At 37.8% G+C, this 24,664-nt stretch overlaps 1 protein-coding gene across 1 annotated transcript in view; it reads right to left on the bottom strand.

Moving 5' to 3' along the window:
* The window catches only part of TYRO3 (TYRO3 protein tyrosine kinase), a 73,835-nt gene extending 49,171 nt beyond the window's left edge, over positions 1-24,664 (bottom strand). The window contains exons 1-3 of the mRNA XM_083365878.1: positions 24,445-24,664; positions 11,908-12,091; positions 7,381-7,481 (exon numbers count right to left, since the gene is read on the bottom strand). Coding sequence (XP_083222004.1) covers positions 7,381-7,481; positions 11,908-12,091; positions 24,445-24,538 — 379 coding nt within the window. The 5' untranslated portion in view covers positions 24,539-24,664. The remainder of the gene's footprint in view (positions 1-7,380; positions 7,482-11,907; positions 12,092-24,444) is intronic.

Below are 24,664 nucleotides of genomic sequence, written 5' to 3'. Positions count from 1 at the left end.
TCTTCAGAAAGAAGAGTCCGCTATCATTTACAAGATCAAATGTGTCCTTGTATATTTTGTTTGCTGAAGGGATAATTTGATCATTGAATGGGAGAAAGAGAGGAACAATTATTTTGATACACTGCCAGGTAATTTTTGAAATTTTTGAAGGATTAGTCTTTTCTCTTTTGCTGTATAAATTGTGTGATGAGCATTATTCAGTGACAGCGTTTTACTATGAGCCTAGATGCACATCTGAGAAATAATTAAAAGATACCAGCGTAATTAAATGCATGTGTATCGAAAGCACTGAAATAGCAGGTTTAGAAGCTAACAGAAAATATATTCCTATTTTGAATTCTAACTCTGAACACCTTTCTTTAGTTACATATTGAAAATGTATTCAGAGATATACAGGGCTTTTTTTTTTTGTCATAGAACGCTCAGAACGGAGTTCCAGCACCTTTTTTGGATGGAACCTTGTAGGATAGGCAAGGCAGGTTGTATGACATGTGTGAGTTCCGGCACCTTTTTCTTTTACAAAAAAAGCACTGGAGATATAGCTGGCCCTTATTCTAAACTAATAAAAAATAGTAAAATCTACAGTGAAGGAAAACAAATAAATGTTTGCCCTATAGTTCTTTTCATGATGTCTCTATGCTATATGCTAGAGTACCTAATTAATCCTAAGTGACTTTTGATAACTGAAGGGGAGAAATGGTACCAATGTTGATATATTCATAATAAAACTACATTTATTACCAATGCCTGAAAGATTAAAAATGTACTTCAGTGATAAATACACAATTTTCTGCCAATCCAAACATTTCATACTCACCAAATATCTGAAAATGTATTTAACATATATTTCAAAGTTTACTTGGGTTTTTCAAAATAGCTTTGAGAAAAATGTAATTTTGATAGAAAAACCACAGCTTCTCTTGCTGTGATACTATTTTCAAATCAATCTTAGATATGAGTGGTTGTCCATCCAGCTTTTCTTGTGTCTTTTATATACTCTTTCAGTGTATTTTCAAATAGGCTTTTATCCATAATTGACTGTTGCTCCCCACAAATTATGCAAGTAACATATTAACATATACTTGCTTGATGTTTTGAATATGTTTGGATTTACTTTAAATTCTAACCACTTGTTTGCATTTGAAGATAATAACTTTGGACAAAACCCCCTGTGTTTAGCAATTTTTGTGGGAAGAATGCAAAATCTAAACTTCTGGAAATCACTGATACTTACCAGTGTTTAACTCTGATAGGATTATATCACAAAGTGATATCTACACAATGGCATCACAATCAGATAAAGAAAAATAAGCCCCAACAGAGTCCTAACTATGCAGGAATGTTCGTTCTTACTTTTAAGTCGTTTGACCTCTGATTAGCTGCCTGATCTTAAACAAATATCCCAATCCTTTAAAACATTTTCTAAGTGATATCTAAAAACAATTTGACACAGCTTTTTTTCAAGTATATAAATTGCTTGCAATATTGGATATGATTCTAAACCAGAGATGAATTTTCTTGATTGATCTCAATGTATCACTCAATGTTCACTGAACAATGTTAGCTAAAACTTAAAGACAGCAAGAGACAGAAGGATATGGCAAAGTCCAAATCTCCTGAGTAAACACTACTAGACAACATGACCTTCCAGAGAACTGATTAGAACAGGAACTACTCCATGGCCAATAGAAAAGGCCCTATCATCAAATGCTACAAATATCAGGACTTAAATAAGCAAATCTAAATAACAGACAAGAAGAATGTGGGTTCATATCCTTTCCTGTGGACGTATTGTGACTCTTTTTCCATTGCCGGCAATGGGGTAGGCGTGGCTTCAGTAGGATGAAACCAGCCCAAGAGCTGTCAGTTTGACACCCCTGCTTTAAATGAACACATTTGATCTGTAGGACCCCAAAACATTCAGTTTGTGTTGCCCAGCAAAAAAATTTACATCCCGGCCAATGTACTTTAAAATTCTTTTTCATGTTATAAGCACCTGAAAAGATGTAAAAATAATTAAAAAAACCTAATGTTAGTTACTAAGTTAGCTACTTCATTCTAATGATATAATACATGCTCCCAGCTTCAGGGTTTACTCAAGCTCTTTAATATTTTGGGTTTAATCATCCAATTTTCTTTATGGCTGTGGACACAAAGACTGTGATCACCTCCTAAAAAAACTTTCAAATCATCTAACAGGTCTCATCCTTCTATATTTTTAATTATGAGAGGACTAACATGCAGGGGGAAAGCAACTGAGTTATGAATCATGAACTCCCTGATCTGTCCTCTTCTCAACAAGAAATTCACCAAGTGCCAATTCTAAGATCTGGTGCAAATATATTATATGAAGCTTAGCAAAATGAACACAAGCTTGCTTCACATAATATGCTAAACCAGGATATGGGTTGTTTCATTTTGGCTTAGCACAAAAGTGGCTATTTTTCTGCTTTTGAGGACTATGTTTCATTTTTTACCCTTGAATACACGATTTAATAGTATGTAAATGAAGCCATTTATTAGGTTGGTATATAATGTTGACCTTGGGCTAGTCACTTTCTCTCAGCCCTAGAGAGGAAGCAATGGCAAATGACTTCTGAAAAACTGCCAAGAAAACGGCTGGGACTTGTCCAGGTAGTAACCAAGAATTGAATGGAAGAAAAAAAAATTCATGGTATATGGCTTAGTGTTTGATATCTCATCAGTAATTACTGTTTATTCAATAAACAATGCAGGAGTTAAATAAATTAAGATTTAGTTCAGAGCTATTATTGTAGCTCTGAACTATATTAGAAAAAAGGGAGAAATAGATGTCACAGATTCAAACGGTGTTTAAATGACATAACATGAAATTCAGTTGTAAAAGGTTGCAAGTATGAACACTGAGGCTGCTCTGAATTTCCTTTCATTCTTCTTCCATTCTAATCTTCTTTCCCACTTCCACTAATATTCTCACAGGAAAAAGGCAGCCAAAGAGGTTGTGTCAGCCCTTTCAAAGTCCAAACTAGAAGCACCAACCATGAGTACAGTAAGAGAATCTTGCAAGTTTGAATGTATTATCTCTCTCAGCTTGCCTTTACAATGCAGTTCAAGAAACTACGGAGGATTCCTTTTGAGAATTTGGCCATGCCCCCATTCTTTCTGCAAGCTCAGCTGCCTCTTCTTTGACAATTGCCTCATTTGTGGTTCTTCCTCCTCCCCCTCCTATTTTTCAAGGATATTTGCACAGACCTTTACGAATTGTCTCCATCCCTTCGCTCAAATGCCCTATGTTTGCTCAGGTACACCACCATTCCACCATCACTTTTCCAGTGCCCACCAGATTACAAGCATCATTGATTTTTATTTTACTTAGGTTACTTTGAAATAAATATATACTGCTCAAAAAAAAAATAAAGGGAACATTAAACAACACAATGTACTGTATTTAATAGTAGGATGTCTTATCTTGTGTTCCCTTTATTTTTTTGAGCAGTATATGAAAAGTCTGCAAGCTGTAAAGCAAAATACCAGACTCAAGTATCCTTCATATTCCCAACTATATCTCCTGATCCCTATTAAAAAAAGTGCTTTGTTTAGAGATGAGGCTACCTGAACAGAAAAACAATGGCCGAGGTAAGCTGGGATATCTGAAAATATCCTGAAGGATTGAAAGAATGTTAGGAAACACCCACTGTGGGACTGTTCTCATTCTGAGAGAGTTCTCCTAATTTGCTATGTATATTCTATCTGCTTCAAAGTTAGGGAATCCTTGCACTAACTACTCTTGTGTTCTCCTGGGGCTGCTTTTCATTTTAGAAGTTGGAACAGTATTTTAGGACACACATCTGCCATAAGATGACTTAATAATATTCTTTCAGATATTCAATAACTCACAAGGTTGACATAAGAGAGAGTAATAAGTAATAATTTTAAATGACAGCTTGTTTTGTTTTCATTCTTAAATAAACAATTGTTCAAAATCCATATCAAATAGCTCTTTAGCTCTGTTGGCTTTAAACTTGATATTTTTTTTAGTAAAGTAAAAACAATACTGTTTGACCTTCAGAGTTTAAGTTATGTCAACAGAAGCATTTAGCTGTAAATTTCCTGGAAAAAATTCTATTTTCTATGTAAGTAAAATATTACTTACAAGGAAGCAAAAGGTAGTGACAGTTCTTTATATATAAATTCTGCTGCACCCCTGATGTAGGGGTGGTAGTGGTCTTCAATAAACAGGAACAGGACCACAATGAGAATGAGCATGACCAAGTGACCCACAGTCCTTGCTCAGATGTTAATTGTGAATGGGTAACTACAAACATAAGACAGCGCTCTGCAAAGTAAGTTATAGGATCATCCTAGTTCTAATGGTAGGGTACAGACTAGAGGGATGGAGATTAAATAGCCAATTACTCAGCAATACAGTTGTAACCCCTCATCTTTATTTGTACATGGAACATTGATGCATGTATAAAATGGGCGGGGACTGGATTACGCTGCCATGTCTGCCAGCCATTACCAAGACAAGAGTCAGATCCACTGTTTTGGTGTTTTATATTTTGATATACATTTTACATGCTGTTTTTGTGAATCTTTATGCACAAATGCTGTATTCTGTTATGCCATATGAAACAACAATAAGTCAGATAAAAGAGAGTTGAGTCCAGGATAAAAATGTAACCTGAGAAGACATCTCAGACAAGCTCCTCCCTTCTTCTTATGAAAAAGGAAGGAAGGAGAAAACACACTGAGATTTCCAAAATGCTGCTACTATATATCTACAGTTAAAAGAGTCTCGGCACACATAACGTTGGATTCCTAGGCTGGTCTGCCTTTAAGAGCTGGCATCTATAGTCAGAATTTTCCTTTCCTTTCTGACACTAAAGACAACTGTTCCCTTTTTACACTAGGAAAGGAGAAGGAAGATAGAGAATATGCTCCAGACAGAAAGATTGGAGGAGGTGTAGCTCAGTGTATGACTGAGTAAGCCTGGCTGCTTCAACTTTACAAAGATGTGCTTAGTTGGCATCAGGGTATCTCTCTCTCTCTCTCTCTCTCTCTCTGTCTTTGATATATCCTGAAGAAATTCAAACACCCAATTTTTCTTACCTAAGTTCTCTACTATCGATTTTTCCAGTGATTGCATTTTCTTAAAATGACATCTAGCCTCTCCCCTCCCCCTTTCTTTTTCCTTTTAAAAAAATCCAGAAGATAGTAAAGAAAAGCAGAGGCTTCATTGTTCTCAATGTGGCTGGCACAGCTCATGCATCCCTCCTGTATTGTTTCTATCTGCTTACTGCCACATCTCATTATTTCTTCCTGAAGGATAGGGGGGAAAAACAGTATTGCAAATATAACAAGCATTTAACACACACACACACACACACACACACACACACACACACACACACACACACACACACACACATATATATATATATATATATATATATATATATATATATATATATATATATATATATAAATATCTAAAGAGCACGGTACTCTGAGCCCATGCTGGGGCTCTGATTCAGCCATGAGTCAGAACAGCAAGCGTTGCTTGCTGCATTAGAATGTAGCCCTGCCGCAGAATCCTTTCCAGTTATTATACAAGCTGACACCGATAGCGTGGTCAGATCCACAGCCATAATTACAGCCCATACAGATCCTCCCAAGGTAAGCTAAAGGAAGCCACCCATTCTTTATGAATCATGTAACTTCGAACTTCACAGATGTATAGTTACTTAGGCCAAAGGCTCTCTAATATGTCCTCCATCCAATCTGCATAAACTACCAAGTATCCATCTAAACAGAAGTAATGAATGAATAAAATCCTATATGCTACTCCCACACACTTCACTACAGTTAAAAGCACAGGTGCATTAATAAGCAGCTAAGATCCTATTACATTCATCAACTATCAAAATATTTTGTTCTTGTTGTTAGTTGCGAAGTCATGTCTGACCCATCGCGACCCCATGGACAACATTCCTCCAGGCCTTCCTGTCCTCTACCATCTTCTGGAGTCCTTTTAAGCTCATGCCTACTGCTTCAGTGACTCCATCCAGCTACCTCATTCTCTGTCGCCCCCTTCTCTTGCCCTCAATCTTTCCCAGCATTAGACTCTTCTCCAGTGAGTCCTTCCTTCTCATTAGGTGGCCAAAGAATTTTAGTTTCAATTTCAGGATCTGGACTTCTAAAGAGCAGTCAGGGTTGATCTCCTATAGGACTGACCGGTTTGAACGTCTTGCAGTCCAAGGGACTTGCAGGAGTCTTCTCCAGCACCATAGTTCAAAGACCTCAATTCTTTGCGGCTAAGCAGTGATACCAGGAGGGGGGAAAAAACCCCACAACCATCAAAAATTAATGTGCAGTAAGACATCATGAGAGATATTTAATCAGAGCCTCCAACAGACAATCTCCCTCCTGGGTCACCAGCCTTCTGGTTCCTGAGCCAGCCAAGCAGACTGCATCATTTACTTATAAGAACTATAAGAACTAAACCATTTAGCTTGTCTGACTTTATCTAACATTAATTCTCCAGCCCAGTTTTCCACTAAACCTCATCCTCTGTCTCTTTGATTATGATCTACCAAATTTAATGCTCGACTTCAACTTCTGCCTGATCATAGCTATTGACCTTTGAACACATCCCTCGCTTGTGTTTAACTAGTCTCCTGCCTCTCCTTAATCTGATTAACATTTCTCTGAGGGCTGACTGGGATCCTTTGGAATTTCCTAACAAAGCTAAGCCATATATTTAAAATCAATGCCACAGGCAATAATATGTGATCTCCCTATCCCCCTATTTTCATAACATATATCTAAGACCCAGTGCTTTTTTTGTAAAAGAAAAAGGTGCCGGAACTCACACATGTCATACAACCCGCCTTGCCTACCCTACAAGGTTCCATCCAAAAAAGGTGCCGGAACTCCGTTCTGAGCGTTCTATGACAAAAAAAGCCCTGCTAAGACCTAAAACCCAGAAAGACACCAATCTCTCCTCACACAAAAGTGGCAAGTCAGGATCTTGAAAGATTCTCTGGACTTTCCTCCACATTTGATATAATCACCAACATATTCATCTCATTATTCTATTGCAAAGACATAGACCGACTGCCATGTTCTAGCAATTTCCTATGCACATTTTCAAATACAAGTCTGGAAATAACACTGGAAATGCTCCACATACTGTACTACCAAAGATTGCAAAAAATTATGTAATAGCCTACAGCTGCCCCCTTCCACCACTTGGATCTTTATTGGCTCATTATGAAAGTATTCTTGCTTTGGTCATAGGTGCACAAAGCTAACATTAATCAAGGCAAACTCTTTTCGCAGCCTTCATGTACAGTTATTACAACTGCCTCAGAAGAAGTCAGCAACATGGCCCCTTACCTTCCACAATAAGCCATACATGCTGTGATTCCTCTTTCTTCCCATTGGTCTCCACTTGGCACCAATATTTTCCAGAATCTGTCCGATCTACAGATTTCAAGCTAGAAAGTTTGAAAGGGAATATAAAATGGTAAATAACACTGTATACGAACAAAAATTTGTAGATATAAAATATCTCTCAACTTTTGTTTTTCCAGATTTTTTAAATTTGTGACAAGTTGAAAAATGTAGCCTTTTTAGTGTTATTGTTTTTCCCTACCCCAAACATTTTAAAAAGGAGGAAAGGGAACTGCATCAATGAAATAAATGAAACATTTTGTATGTGTGTGCCTTCAAGTCAATTTTGACTTTTGGCAACTAGACTAGGCCCTGTAGTTTTCTTGGCAAGATTTCAGAAGTAGCTTGTCATTGCTTGATTCCTAGGGCTGTGAGAAAGTGATTGGCCCAAGATCATCCAGTTAGGTAAGACTAGGACTAGGACTCACAGTCTCCCGCTTCTAGCCTGATGTCTTAGCTACTACATCAAACTGGATCTCAAAATAAAATCTAGTCACTTACTATCTGCAGATTCTACCTGGAAGACATTTCCAGCTTAGCCATCTAGACTAAAATTGCCAAGCGTTAAATTTGCGACCATTTTGCAAAGAAGACATTTTCATTGCTGCTGAATTAATCCTATAACATTGTAAAATGCCCAGAATCACCTTGTGGCTGAGATGGGTGGCAAACAAACAAACAAACAAACAAACAAACACATAAACAAAGTTGTTCCCCTTCAGGTGGTTTCACCCAAAAATGTTTCTGTGAATAGATCAAAAAGCAGAGCGAGCTTTTTGGAGGACATTAGCTAAGCAATTATCCCTTGGAACTATGCAGCAGTGATAGAACTATGTTCCCGAACAGTCTTCCCTAACACAGCTTCCAAGTGTTGACTATGCTGGCCAGAAATTATGGGATCCCAAAACATTTGGAGGACATTTGGTTGGGGAAATTTTCTCTAGAAACAAAAACAGTGCAATGAATGAAGTGGAAGATTTTTTTCCAAAAGGGTTTGGGAAAAATTGGCACCAATGGAAGATAAGTAATAATTACTACCCACATGAATTAACTGTGCAATTCCTGTCTGAAGATTTTGAGAAACTTAAAATCATTCACTGGTTCCAGGAAGTCTGATGTTGCCAAGCTATCCAGCCCTAAACCTGAAGTTTGAAAATATACAGAGAAAGCAAATGTTTGTTTTACAAGAGTGAACGGGACACAGCAAATGTTCCTTCATAAAAAAAATTACTTAAGGATCTGTGATTTTTTGAACTTACTCAGCATAGCTCAAATTTAATAAGCCTCCTAACAAACTAATCATTTTCTTATCAGGAAGAAAGGGGAATATTATACTTTGGGAGTATAACTCATTTCACTGGGAAGTGATATAGCCATGGACGTCCGCAGGAGATACAAGTGGTGGTGGTGGTGAGGCAAGGCAATAAATGATGAAGCATGCATGATGTCGTGATGCAAATATTGTGACTTATATACTTGTCTCAGATGTCAGGTAAATAATAACATTTAGGAAATGCATCACTTCAATTCGTTGTAGAAGCTTTTAGGGGCGACATCTTAAAAACCTCATCCAAGAGAAATAGTCTACTCTCAGCTATTAGTTCATATGGTAATATATATCATTTTCTCTAGGAGGTCAGGTGGATTTTCATGGGCAGCTACCTTTATTTTATCCATGCCACAATAACCCAGTAAAGTAGGCTGAACCAAGAAAAAGTGAGTGGTAAAAAAAAAATGTGCCAGAATTTTCATGGTTGAGGATGGATTTGGATCTTAATCTCCCCAGCCCTAGTTCAATGCCTTATCCACCACTCAGCACTAGCTCTTAAAATTATCAAACTTTCTACTAGGGACAGTGTCCAGCTTTGTAATAACTAAACCCATATTCTAGACATTAAGACCAGACGTCTACTCTCCTATTTAGGTTTCCCTAATTTTCCTATTAATTTGCTGTCTGCCCTGCCCTGGCCTTCCATATGGTATTATTCACCCAACGTAACCCGAAGTCTCCAATGCAGACTTTAGTTAGGATTGCAAACGTTAATGCTTGTCACTGTAGAGCACTGAAATATTAATTTCCTGCAAACACTGAGATATCAATTTCATTACAGAAGCACAATAAAATTTCAAGGGCTCTGCTGACAATTTACAAATCTCAAGAAACTATTTATTCGGAAGGCCTCAAAGGGATATTTCCAGATAGCTTCTTCTCAAGTACATCTGGCAAAAGCACCAGGAAAACTGGTTTAAGTTTTTTTTATACACATACTCAGAAGCACACTAAGCATCTTTTCTATGCTTTATATCAACTGTCTGAAGTATTGCATGCTTGGCTTAAGGTAAATGATGGAGTAAATACACTGGGACATTGCTTGTGGGAGATGACTAAGGCTTGGTTTGTATGACACATCTTTTTCTCTCAGCAGAACCCAGATTTGATCTACGAAGTACAGGCTGATTTAAACTCTCTCCTTTTAATCAAAGTCAAGGAGAAAAGAATGGGAAGGGGAAAAAATGTCAAGGAAATGTTTAAATATATAGCAGAAGCAAATTCTCTTTCACGCACTTAAGAGTTGGAGGGAAATGAAGGTTTTTTTCTGGATTCCTTAGCTAGTAAAGCTAAGAGGTTGGGAATGGACAATTCAATGTCAATTTGCATTCTTGCACTGGAATATTCTGCCCCTCTATTACTTATAAAAATGACCCCTTATTTTATGCATGAATCCAGGATGTAAAAAACAAGAGCCCTGGTTAAAAAATACACAGTAATTAGCAGCATCCACACAACTGGGTATGGGTTTAGAAGTTAAGTAGGGCTAGGCCTGGTTAGAACGTGGGTGGGAAACTGCCAGGAAGACTGCTGTGTTTAGTCAAACTGGGAAGTTAAAAAGTAGCCCCAGAGAAAGGCATGAAAAGCCGCATTTCTCCTGTTGCCAAGAAAACTGCATCTATATATCCACTTTTATCTTTATTTTTCAGGTATTTGCAAAACATATTCTGCTTCCAGTGATTGCAATAGATTATCCACAGCCACAAATGTGCTACAGATAAGTTGTTTGGCACCCACCAAACCTTCTACCTTATCAAAACATTTTTGTTTCTTCCTTTCTTAAATTCCTAGGCCTGCAAGTGCCATCCAGAAATTCTAATAAATGGAAAGGATGTGTGGTACAGAAAAGAAAAAGACTGGGTAATTGATAGAGAGATGGTACTGTGCAGTTTTACCAGTTGGACGTGCAGTTGGACGTATTTTAAATGGGCTTCTTAAGACCAGGTTGCAAAAATAGTTTTCCTTAGGCCACAGAGATCTCCAAAAGCTCCCTTTTTGTGACTCCAAGGATATCTGCAGTATGTGTGTGTATGTGTTGTAAAAGTCATAATGGCAGTAGTAGCCATGAAATCAAAGCCCTGTGAGTTGTAACTATCATATTGACTTTTCTGATATCTCCCCTTCTCATGGATGCCCCAGTATGTCCCTCGAGTCCCTCTACCGTAATTTTGAAAAACAGTAATACCATTTGTTCCAAAGGTGCTTTTTCAAGAGGCAACTATACTTTCTTGTTTTAATTCGAAGACGTCAGAGCTGAAGAAGGTCCTTGGATGAAAAACAAAAGGTCTTCAAAAGACAAAAAAACAACAACCCAAGGAAGTCCAGTTGCCTCTTGAAAAAGCACTTCAGGACCTGGATGACTGAGAATCTCCATAGACAGTAACACCATTTACCATTATTTTGCTGCAGGCACAAATCCCCTAAAGTAAGCTTAACAAACCAACAAAAAACAAAGAGGCTTTCCTCTCCTACAACAAAGGGAGAAATTGAAAATCCACCCACTTAGCATTCTCACCCCACTTACGGGTAGTTTTGTCCCTCCAAAATGCAGTCCTTAAAAAGCTGCCCACTTTTGCCTATAGCAAATAATTCTCACTCAGGCTGTCACATGGGAGGAGGGGGCAATTATATTGAACTTGCTCAGTATGTGTCATAAGCATTGCTACTAAATAATGAATGCATGGTGCCTTAAGCATTTCAGTATTATGTACAAATGTTATACATTATTAGCAACGAAAATGGGGAAAGAACTAGAAAGCATGAAAAGTTTAGATCAGTGTTTCTAATCTCGGCAACATCAAGATTTGCAGACTTCAACTTCCAGAATTCCACACTGGATGTGAAAGTCTGCCCATCTTAGAGTTGTTGAGAAACACCGGCTACGATTCATGAGATATTAAGCAAATGAAGAATAAATCCAGGAAACAAATTGCCCAGTTGGATATTTTGCCTGTTGCCTTTTGCTCAACCTAAATTATTTCATAGGACCACTGTGAAAATAAATAAGGGAGGACGAGAGAATCACAAATGCCCTTCCCCACATACAATGTTTCACAGAAAATGTCAAAATAAACTAATTTTTAATATTAGCATTAATCATACATTGATCTAGCATATCCTGTTCTATATGTCGTTCTTACCTGAGGAAGCCTATCCAGTGTTCTTCGTTTACTGGAATGTACACCTGGTCTATACCCTGCACCACAGCTCCATCCTTGATCCATAGCATCTCCGGTTCTTCCATTCCCTCCAGGCTACAGTTCAGCTTCACTGGCTGCCCCTGGGACACAGTCAGTTTGATTGGCATTCCAACCCCTTTTGCTTCTAGAAAGAAGAAAGGAAAGGTTGGGAATACAGCAGATCAATATCAAGGTTACTGAACTGTAACCAGTCAAAGAACTAAATGCACAACCATTCCAATGCACCTCATCTGAATCTTTTTATAGATATTGGGATAATTACAGGATAAAGGTAAAGGTTCCCCCGCACATGCGTGCTACTCGTTTCCAACTCTAGGGGCCGGTGCTCATCTCTGCTTCACAGCCGAAGAGTCCAAGGATGTCTCCGTGGTCATGTGGCCGGAATGACTAGATGCCAAAGGCGCACGGAACGCTGTTACCTTCCCACCGTAGTGGTCCCTATTTTTCTACTTGCATTTTTACGTGCTTTCGAACTGCTAAGTGGGCAGAAGCTGGGATGAGTAACAGGTGCTCACTCTGCTACGCGGCACTCGGGATTCAACTTGCCAAACTGCCGAAAAACTGCCGACGCAGTGGCTCAGTGGGTTAGGATGCTGAGCTTGTCAATTACAGGATAGGAACACTGAATTTCCAGTTAGGAAAGGAGAATAAAACTATGCAGGACTTCTTCAACAATGTGCTAATTCGGAAATCAGCAGGGTGAAGCCCAGTAGCAAATTTTCAGCAGTACATGCAGATGAAGTAGGTATCCTGGCAAGACTGCACAGTTAATGCTTTTGAAATAATTATTCTCAAAACAATAGAACAATTCCACCCAAATTCCCTCTGGATGCTTTTTGACTCCCAGGTAATATTCATTCTTTTAAAGAAAGCACAGCTTTGAATTATTCTTATGGGAAGAAAAAAAAATCAATCACATAGACATAGAGGGTCATTCAGTTCATAGCTTTTCTTAATTGCAAAAGCTTTTAAACTGTGTGAAAACTCTATGGATAGAAAAGTATGATTGAATGCATAGCCCTGAAAGGAAACCAGCCACTTTCAGAATATGTTTCTCTCTCTCCTTTTCTCTTCCTCCTCCCCACCCCCACACCCCATGTGTAGTGAGAAGTTAGTTGAACCAGTAGCCAGGCAACCCCCAAACTCAGGATGCATGCCAAATGCTGATCTCATCTCTCTTTGGAAAGGTGTCACTAATTCATTTGCAGGTGGTGACGTTTCTCCATTTTCTGTTGGAATAAATGTATTCTTCAGGATATATTTCAGGGCCATCAGACACTTTTAAAGTCAGTGGAGGAGACCATGAACACGTAGGTATAAGGAAGACCTTTAACAGACCACATATTCTGAAGTGTAGTGTATTAAGCATTGGTGGAAAAGATATACTGCAAGGAAGAAAATGAACTAGATGATAACTAAGCTTCAAGACAGAAGAGATTTCAGCCACTAGAGACTATTGCCTGTCATTATTAGATCCTTGGTAGCTTTGTATTATCTTGGTTACTTTTGGAACGTATTTTGTATAATACGATATAACTGAACAATGTTATTTTTTTATACTTCAGGCATACTGATGGCAAAAATATACCATGATAGATATAATAACAATAACAACATTTTTGTTGTTATTGTTATTATATCTATCATGGTATATTTTTGCCATCAGTATGCCTGAAGTATAAAAAAAATAACATTGTTCAGTTATAACGTATTATACAATTGGATTGGCAATTTTTGATGAAAGTATTAGAGAAAAAGGAATTTGGGGAAAAATTTTTACAACCTATTAGGGCAATATATCAAAAGCAAACAGCCCATATAATAGTAAATAACAGTTTGATGGAACCATGTAATATTGAAAAGGGTATAAGGCAGGGGTGTCCGCTGTCACCTTTATTATTTGTTTTAACATTGGAAATATTACTGAATAAAATACGAGATTTGAATAAAATCAGGGGAATCCAAATAAGAGATCAGGATTATAGACTGAGGGCGTTTGCGGACGACCTGGTTATAACAGTAACTCAGCCGGATTATTCAGTTGTAGAATTGATGGAGATAATAATGTTATATGGGAAAGTTTCTGGATTTAAGATAAACATACAAAAAACCAAAATATTGTCTAAGAATATGACTGTATTACAAAAGGCTGTTTTAGAAGAGCTAACGGGATTTGAAATAGTTAAAAAGCTTAAATATTTGGGGATATATCTGGCAGCCTCAAATGTGAAGTTATATAAAAATAATTATGAAATGTTATGGGGAAAAATACAAAAAGAATTAGATTGAAAAAAATTACAATTATCTATATGGGGAAGAATTGCAGCAGTGAAAATGAATGTTTTGCCAAAATTTTTATTTTTATTTCAAATGATACCTATACTTAAAAAGAATTTAAATTTGAAGGAATGGCAAAAAGGAATTAATAAATTTGTTTGGGCAGGGAAAAAGCCACGAGTTAAATTTAAGATAATGCAAGATACGCGTGAAAGAGGCGGTCTTAAAATGCCTAATTTTAAATTATATTATGAGGCTGCTGCTTTGTCATCGATAAGTGACTGGTTTAATTTAACACAAGGGAGATTATTAAATCTTGAGGGTCATGATTTGTTATTTGGTTGGCATGCATATTTATTGTATGATAAGAAGGTGGATAATGTGTTTAAGATACATATTTTAAGGTATGCTCTGTTGCAAGTTTGGAAAAAGTATAGACATAAGTTAAACTACAAGATACCAATTTGGGCAATACCTAAACATGCAATAGAAAATATAAATGTGGGATTTAAACATGATGAGACTACATATAAGGAAATCTTAAGTTTAGAAAGGAATGTATGGCAATTAAAGCCATATAATATTTTAAAAGAAGAAAAGATTGTACAAACCTGGTTCCAGTATGGGCAATTACAGGCAAGATGGAAAGAGGACCAGAAAGTTGGTTTCTCAATGATTGATGAAAATTTGGTAAAACAAATTAGAGATCAAGGTCAAGCACATATAAAAAGGATATATAATGCATTGATAGAAATTGATTCAGAAATGGAACTTGTTAAAGATTGTATGATAAAATGGGCCCAGAATTTTCAAGAAGTTATAACAATGGACATTTGGGAAAAGATTTGGGTTAGAAATGTAAAATTTACACAGGCCCAAAATTTAAGAGAGAATTTTTATAAAATGTTTTATAGGTGGCACTTAGATCCTAAAAAATTAGCAACTATGTATCCGAACTGCCAGCCCAAATGTTGGAGGTGTGGCTGTGAGGATGCAAAGTATTTTCATATATGGTGGACTTGTAAAAAGGTTAAAGCTTTTTGGATTAAAATTTGGTGGAATATGCAAAAAATATTTAAGAAAAAAAGGGACGCGGTGGCTCAGTGGGCTAGGACGCTGAGCTTGTCAATCAGAAGGTCGGCAGTTCGGCGGGTCGAATCCCGAGTGCCGCGTAACAGAGTGAGCGCCTGTTACTCGTCCCAGCTTCTGCCAACCTAGCAGTTCGAAAGCACGTAAAAATGCAAGTAGAAAAATAGGGACCACTACGGTGGGAAGGTAACAGCGTTCCGTGTGCCTTTGGCGTCTAGTCATGCCAGCCACATGACCACAGAGACGTCCTCAGACAAGCGCTGGCTCTTCAGCTTTGAAACGGAGATGAGCACCGGCCCCTAGAGTCGGAAACGACTAGCATGCATGTGCGGGGGAACCTTTACCTTTTACCTTTTTATTTAAGAAAAGGATAAAGTTTTCTCCGCAATTGTTTTTACTGGGTATTATTACAGATACTACTGTTATAGATACAAAGTTGATGTTGAATTTAATTACGGCAGCGAGACTTTTAGTAGCACAATATTGGAAGAAGGAAGAACTGCCGACTATAGAAGAGTGGACTTTGAAAGTTTCTAATTTGGCGGAAATGGCAAAGATTTCAGCATATTTGAAAGACCAATCGCAACAGAGATATATTGTAGAATGGAGAAGATGGATTGAATATATTCAGAATAAATATGGGACTAAAAAGTATCATTTAGCATTTGAATAAGTAGCGGATCTTTATGACGTATAATTAGTTAGTAGTTATTTTATTAATATTTTGACTATGGAGAGTTAAAGTGTGATAGAATTTGATGTTTTATTATTGTTGTTAGCATATTTTAGTTTATGCTTGTTTGTATTATTATACCCTGTATTCAGCTCTGGGAAGTTGGGGAGGGGGGAGGGGAGGGGAGGGTTGAGGGGGGTTGGGGAGAGGGGAGGGGGAGGAGGGGTTTTTTTGTATTCAAAAATGTATTGTAAAACTTTTCAATAAAAAAACCCAATAACAACATTTTTAAAATAAATTCAAATGATTGTAATTTATTTATTTATTTATTTGTTTGTTTCGATTTATATACCGCCCTTTTCCCGAGGGACTCAGGGCGGTTTACAGGGCAAATTAAAACAGTACAATATATACAGGTTAAAATTAAAATTAAATTAAATAGCCCCAAAATAATTAAAAATTAAAACCTTAACCCAAAACCCTCAGTCCAGGCCGGCAAGCTCGAATAGCCAAGTTTTTAGGTCCTGGCGAAACAAGCGAAGGTCGGGGGCCATCCGGAGTTCCACAGGCAGCTGATTCCAAAGGGCAGGTGCGCCCACCGAGAACGCTCTCCCCCTGGGGGCCGCCAGCCAGCACTCCCTGACCGGTGGCACCCTGAGGAGACCCTCCCTGTGGGAGTGCACAGGGCGATGGGAAGTTGATGCTGGCAGCAGGTGCTCCCGAAGATAGTGCGGACCCATGCCATTTAGGGCTCTATAGGTCATCACCAGCACCTTGAATCTCACCCGGAGGGCAACTGGAAACCAATGCAGCTTGCAGAGAAGAGGCGTTACATGGAAGTATCGGGAAACCCCCATCACAACTCGCGCGGCCGCATTCTGCACCAGCTGAAGCCTTCCATTCTATTTAGCAGTGTATAGTTATTAACATATTCCAAAAAAATTCTTCAAATTGTATAAAGTGGAATGGTAAGTCTTTGAATCAATCCAACTGCTCTTGGGATGATGGAGAAGAAATAATTACATAAATATAGTGTTACCAGTGGAATTCCACTAGCAGAAAAATATAGAATACAGTATAAGAGTTGGAAGGCACCTTGAAGATCTTCTAGTCTAACCCCCTGCTTAAGCAGGAGACCGTATACAATTCTGGACAAATGGGTGTCTAATCTCTTCTTAAAAACCACTATAGTTAAATTCATTCCATACTCTAAGAATAGCCCACCTGAGGTAAAAGAATTTTAAAATCTATATTTATGCGAATGCCACTCAAATTTCAATCGTGACCTTCTAAATCCAATACCTTCTATTTCTTAATAACACCCACTTTTCATTCAAATCAAACAGCAGGCTGCAAAATATAGCTTCAAATCTGCTAGGCCCAAATTTTCTTTTTCCTTCACATCTTGTAATACCTTATATTTAACTCATGTTTTTCCCCCCTTGCCATACAAATTTAGATGTATCCTTCTGTCATTGTTTAAATGCTACATCAGGTATTGTCTGAAACGAAAATAACATTCTAGATAAAATATTCATCTTAGTCACAGAAATTCTATCTAACAATGACAATTGTAATTGATCCCATCTTAACATGTCTTTTTGACTTCATTAACTTAACAGTTATTTTGAAATAAGAAAACATTCATATTTGTCAAAGTTATACTGAATATTTTACCAAAACCAAATCTTCTACAAAAATTGTCAACTTTTATGACACCCATGATCCCCTCATCCTATTGTATACCTTTATTTGATATTTCAAAAACTGAAATAAACAAAACAGAGACTGTGGGCAACTTTGTCTTGTATCTTTTTGTATCTCACATTGGTTTGGTTAATTCTCCATTAACTATTGTTTGTGTGGTCTGTGGAGTATAAATTAATTTCACCCATTTTACAGAATACAGAATAACTGACTTGGAAGGGAGCTTGGTGGCCCAAGCAGGAGACCCTATACCATTCCAGACAAATGGCTGTCCAATCTCTTCTTAAAAACCTCCAGTGATGGAAGACCCACAACTTCTGAAGGCAAACCATTCCTCTGATTAATTAATTAATCTCACTGACAGGAATTTTCTCCTTGATTGTAGGTTGGATCTCTCTTCGATAAACTTTCATCCATTACTTCTTGTCCTGTCCCCAGGGACTTTGGAGAATAGGTTGACTCCCTCTTTCTGTGACAGGCACTCAAATATTGGAAAACTGCTATCATGTCAGCCCTAGTTCTTCTGTTTGTTAGACTAGACATACCCAGTTCCTGTAACAATTCATCATATATTTTAGTTTCCACCCTCTAATCATCTTTGTTGCTCTTCTCTGCATTCTTTCCAGAGTCTCAGCATCTTTTTTGTATTGCTGTGATCAAAAAATTCCAAATGTGGTTTTACCAAAGCAGCATATTGTGATACTAGTCTTTCCTGTGGCTTTGATACTATCTCTGTGCTGATATACCCTAGGACTGTATTGACTTTTTTGGCAGTGCAGCACACCGCTGGCTCATATTTAAGTGGTTGTCCACTAGGATTCCTAGATCCCTCTCAGGGTTACTGCTGTTGAGCCATGTACTACCTTTTTCTATATCTGTGCCTTTGTTTTTTTGCCTATGTGAAACCTTACATTTCTCACCACTGAACTGCATTTTGCTAAATAGGGCCCAGTGTTCAAAACTGTCAAGATCCTTCTGGATCTTGAGCCAATTTTCTAAAGTATTGGCTATTCCCAGGGCTTTTTTTGTCATAGAATGCTCAGAACGGAGTTCTGGCACCTTTTTTGGGATGGAACCTTGTAGGGTAGGCAAGGCGGGTTGTATAACATGTGTGAGTTCTGGCACCTTTTTCTTTTACAAAAAAAGCACTGGCTATTCCCCTCAGCTTGGTGTCATCTGCAAATTTATAAACTTATATTAACTTGCCTCCAACATTCATACCTTCCAAAACTTTGAACAAAAAAATTCCAGTTCAAATTATCAAGTGACACGATCTAAGAAAATGCTTGCCTTGCTAATATTGGTGGCAGTTTTCTCCTTGGAAGTGTATTTCTTTATTAAACAAATTTACATGGTCACCCAATTCAGACATAGTGACTCTAACTGGCTTACAACATTTAAAATTTATTGTATACAAAAACCTGAAATCCCCACTCCCCTTTGATTAGAGTATTGTTTTCTGCTTGATTGTTTTGGCTGGTATTAATTCTTGCTCATTTGGGTGTTGGCTGCTGGAGAGAACGTGTTCTCCAGTTTCTCTCCAGCAGCCAACACCTCAAAAAAGGACCTACCAAGGAGAAACCACACCCCCACTAAAATGGAAGGGCAAGCTACTGTATATAAACAGGGAGCAAACCCCATACTCACTAACACTGATGATGTTACCTAGTTGAGTAATGAAATGTCTGCAAGCAAACAACCAAATTCAGAAAACACCAAGGACTCACCATTCAACCTTGAGCTACATATATTCTCTTCTATTGGAAGTAATAATGTTTTCCATCAAGCATCTAGTTAAACATTTCCATTTAACCAATATTAAAATTTTAATTTAATCAATATTAATTTTTTTCTGATTCCTATTGGTTTGTTTATATCTGAATTTTTATTTTATTTCCAGTTGTAAGGCTCTTTGCCAAACAGATTGCAAGGAAGTGTATAAGAGGGAGGGAGGAGGGAGGAAGGAAGGAAGGAAGGAAGGGAAGGAAGGAAGGAAGGAAGGAAGGAAGGAAGGAAGGAAGGAAGGAAGGAAGGAAGGAAGGAACTACATTATAACTGAGAGTAATGTTGTAGCATCTGTAGCATATTCTATCAAAATTTTCCAGCCACTGTCCAGAACATTTTTGCTGAAGTTCTAACATGGCATGCTACAAAGTTTAGCACTGACTACATGGTAAGATTTGGTGGAGAGCCTTTTTCATTAAGATACCTGAATTGCAGATTGCTTTCTTCAGAAACGTGCACCAGGCAACCACATTATAGTTCTTCAAGTGGAAAATGGAATATAATATCCCCAGTTTTTTCAACCATAAAACCTTTTAGGGGTTTTAAAATGCTTTGTACTAATCTCCTGTTGTAGTTATTTTATATTGCAGCCAGTTTTGCTCTTTTTTCAGTTCATATTTGTATTTTATTTCATATATTGCTTTATGTTATTTTACTATAGCATTGTAAATTGTTTAAAGTATATTGGTATGCAATATAAATATAGTAAATAAAAATTTTAAAATCCGCACTTGTGTAACTAAGGAACCTCTGCAGAATAAAAGCATTTTGTTCTATTAAGGATTTCTACCTGCTTAACAGCCAGTAAAACCAGTAATTCCCAAGCCATTTTCTTTGTAATGTTTTCTTTGTTGTTCGTTTAACTTAGGTAAATTGCTAAGAGCAGTGAAGCTGGCAAAATATACAACATTTAGACACAGCACTTTTTGGTACTGGGCTAAGGAATTAATCACACACTCGGAAACAAGCTCTAACCCCTTATTATTTAATTCAACAAATTAGATTAAATTGTGTCTGCTTATGCATGCGGGCATGTTGCAGAAAACATCCTGCCTCTCAGTGTGCATCATTTTGAAGCAATAGAGCCCTGTGCTACTTGCTCTATGACCATGCTATACATATAAAAAAGTGGCCTTATAAAATCATAGTCTTATGAAATAAAGGCAATATTTTGCAATAACAAAACTGCTCAGCTTTTCAGCAATCCACTTGCTAAAACAGATAATCCTGAACAAATAGAGCTATCTTTGCAGACAACTTCAGATTTAAGTCACCGTACTTGCTGAAATCTTAAGTAAGCAAAGTGTATTTCACATTTGAAGGAGAGCCCTGCACAAAGAACAAAAAGAAAGGAAGAAAAAGAAAAATAAGGTTCAGTATATTTTTGGCTTTTGATTATGGGAAATGAATAACCTCTAAGGCATAGGTAATTTTGGAAAAATTATAGGTTATGTATATATTTTCTATGGAAAAACACAGCATTCATTCACAACTGTTGCTTAACTGAAGCATGGTCAATAATGTATCATTACAGTGTAATGATTATAGAAATAAGAAGTTGCTCAGTTAGCAATAACTGAACAATTCTTTTGCATTCAAGGATCTTTAATTCTAAACCTTTCTTAACCATATAAAAGCTGTCTAAACGGTTGGGTGTAGGTATGAGAAATACACAAAAGAAGTTGCACAATGCAATGAACTCCCTACCAGTTTTACTCTTGCCAACCTTGATTCCAATTGGTCTAATCATCAGTAAACCACTATTCTCTCTCAAAGTAGGAAAGAAATTTCAGTTTACTTATGCAGCTATCAGCTAAATATAACTAGTAACTACCAAAGTCCTTCTAGATGGCTTTGCAATGTAGCATATTAACTTTCTGTTTCTGCAAACACTGTCTACTGATAGCAAGTACTGGGATTCTTAAGAGGGGGGGGAAGAAAATAGAAATGTATGTCTATCAGAGGAATATTCCCCTAATTCCCATTGTATTAGGCGCCAGATATATATGACTACAATGTAGGTTTGCTTGAATTTGGAACAGGCATCTTTTGTCTAGCTCATCATGCTATATTGCAAATGTAATTCCCAGAATTCTGAAAAGGATACTGTGACCACATCAATGGTATATCAGGCTGGGGAAAGCTGACTTGGAAAGTATTTTGAAGTTGATGACTCCATGCTACAGATGTAAAACTGATCAGCCTGCTTGTACAGTGAGAGTTTTTGCTAATTTCACACATTATCAGTGGCAACTAAAACTGATGGACACTTATTAGTCAAAAAGATGCATGGTTCAAGTTCTTACATTTAGAGGAACTTCAAAAACCTCCACATTTTCAACATGCTCTCATAGTGACTCTAATTAGTCTATCTATCTATCTATCTATCTATCTATCTATCTATCTATCTATCTATCTATCTATCTATCATGTATATTCCGCCTTTATTATTTTTATAGATAACTCAAGTCAACAAATACATAAAATGCTCCTTCTCCTATTTTCTGCACAACAATCTTGTAAGGCAGGTTATGCTGACAGAGAATGACTGGCCCAAATTCACCCAGCCAGCTTTTGTTCTAAGGTGGGACTAGAACTCACAGTCTCCTGGTTTCTAGCCCGGTGCCTTAATCACTACACCGATTGTGCTACCCCAAAGAGGTACAACTGAGGACTGCAGTTACAGAGTCCATAGATATGGAAGGATCTCCATGCTTTCCAGATACTATGATCTAGGTCTGCAAGTAAGATAAGATCCACATTAATTCTCAAAAATATTTTCCCAGAAGAAAATATCCAGGATGGTTTCTGACCCACAAACCTAAATTATGCCAAAGAATCAGCATTACTGCTTTCCTTTCAGATTGATTTTTTATTTTTTTTAAAATTCTATCTATTTATGTCCACTTCATATTTTCTGCCCACAGATTATTTTGACTCAGTACTGACATCAGCCTTCAGTCAGTCACACCAACCAGCTAATTTTGGAAACTGGTAACAGATGGATCCCACCTGGAATTATTAGTTCATGACCCAGTGACAACATTTATGATTTCAAACTGCAATAATTCACCAATACAGTGGGAGGGTGAGGGATTATAATAACAGAGTTGCTCCCTAAATAAATGACTTCCGAATTTTAACCTGTTCTGAATTAGAAAACAAAATATTAATTTCAATAATTTTACAAATGTCACTGATTCATTGGAAAATCTATTTGTGCATTTGTGATATTTCAGTAGAGATCTTGATATAACATTATTTCTATCAGTATTTCACAAAAACATTAATGAAGCATATAAAGGGTGATGTATAGACATCCAAGTCCTACAAAACATTGTGACAGTGTTATATTTATTACCACTTGTAGAAGAAGTAAACAGGTTTTTTTTTAACCTCCTGTCTTTCCATAAAGATGAATCCCTGGGATAAAGTCACAGAGAGAAAAAGGATAGCCTTATGTTCAAGAGCTGTAGCCAATATTCAATTATGGAAATAGAAATAGAGCTGCCAAAGACCTCAAATATGTTTATGATGTTGACGCAATAAAGAAGTACTAAAATAGCCAATGATTCTTATTCTAATAGATGGCAGGCCAAGATATTTTGCTGCCTGAGATATAATGTCAAAGCATGCTTGCAACTTCCCATGGACCTTAGCCAGCCATAGTGCCTGAAGTCATTATTTTGGTACATGGACAGAAAACTCCACAAGTATCTTTCCCTTCTGCCATACCGGTAAAACATACAATAAAAACCAACGTCACTGCCCTTTTACCATCCACAACTTAATCTACCTGGGACAGCTGCCTGAGGAATCTATGGCATTCCAGGTATTGATGAACTACAACTCTCAACACCCTGGTGGACTGGTGCAACAACTGAAATTACAGTTCCAAACTACTAGAGAGTCACAGATTACCCACTCTGACTTGATGAAAGAGCCTGGTTTTAAGGGCAAAACATTTAAATATATTTTACACTAAATATCTGTGAATGAAGATTGTGACTTTTTCAACCTTCATGTGTGCTAATCCACTCAAATCCTCACTTAAAACCTCTACAACGATAATGAGGCCATCCCGCAGGGACCATAAGAGCGTCTTATTGGACATTTCATTTAGAACTGGCTGAATCCATCAAATTAGGAAGCCTTTAATGGGAAGGATCTCCACAGCAGTGAAGTCCTAACTCTCCCAAGGACTCTCCAAATAATGTTAGAATTGGAGAATTGGGAAAGCAGGCAATGGAGTGGAATGGAAGAATCAAATTCTTGGCATGCAAACAGTTGGTTCAACTTGACATGTACAAAAGATGGGCATGAAATCACTTGTTGTTGTTGTTAGTTGCGAAGTCGTGTCCGACCCATCGCGACCCTATGGACAATGTTCCCCCACAAAATAATCATAACAACAACAACAACAACAAAATAACACCAGGGATTAAACAAATATAAACAATGAAACACATTTTCCTTCAGTTTTATCACTTGTTTCAGCTCCAAAGATGCAGGCCAGTCTCACAGCGCTGGGAGCAGGTGGGGAAATCATTGTAACTACTGCGCTTACCCCGGGGCAGCATGGTAAGCTTATCTTCTGGAAGACGAAGAAAACTATCCGCGGGAGTTTACTATTCGCCACTATTGCAAATCTACCTGGGTCTGTTTGTTTGTTTTTCAAGAAGGGATGTCGGGACACGAGTGCCGGAAGGCGAAGGGATCCCACCACGCCACAAAGCAACCCGGGACCCGGTTGCGCCGCTCCATCCACTCGGTTGCAGAACAGAAGTGACCCATAGCCCAACAAGAAACTCGAACCGGGAGCACACCCACTTGGGAAACGTCCAATCCAGCCGGCGGGAGAGCGTGAAAGGGGCAAGAACCGGTAAAAAAAATCAAGTCGAAAGTCTTGGACCGAGAGGGAACTCGGCGGAGCGGAATCTCCTTACCTGTTACAGCCCTGAAGTCCCGCGAAAACAGAGCCCACAGTGCCGGCAACAGCCACAGGAGTCCCCGCATCTGCATAGTCTGCTTCATCTCCATCTCTTCCCCTTCATCATCTTTCTCACCATCCTCCTAGCGACCTCCAAAGCGGTTGTCTCGCCTCGGCCCCCCAAATTTTAACGACGTGGAGGAAAGCAAAGGGGAGGAAAAGGGAGAACGGGCGGG

This window comes from Vipera ursinii, assembly GCF_947247035.1.
Source record: "Vipera ursinii genome assembly, chromosome: 1".
Classification (NCBI taxonomy): Eukaryota; Metazoa; Chordata; class Lepidosauria; order Squamata; family Viperidae; genus Vipera; species Vipera ursinii.
This window is presented reverse-complemented; position numbering and strand designations above follow the sequence as displayed.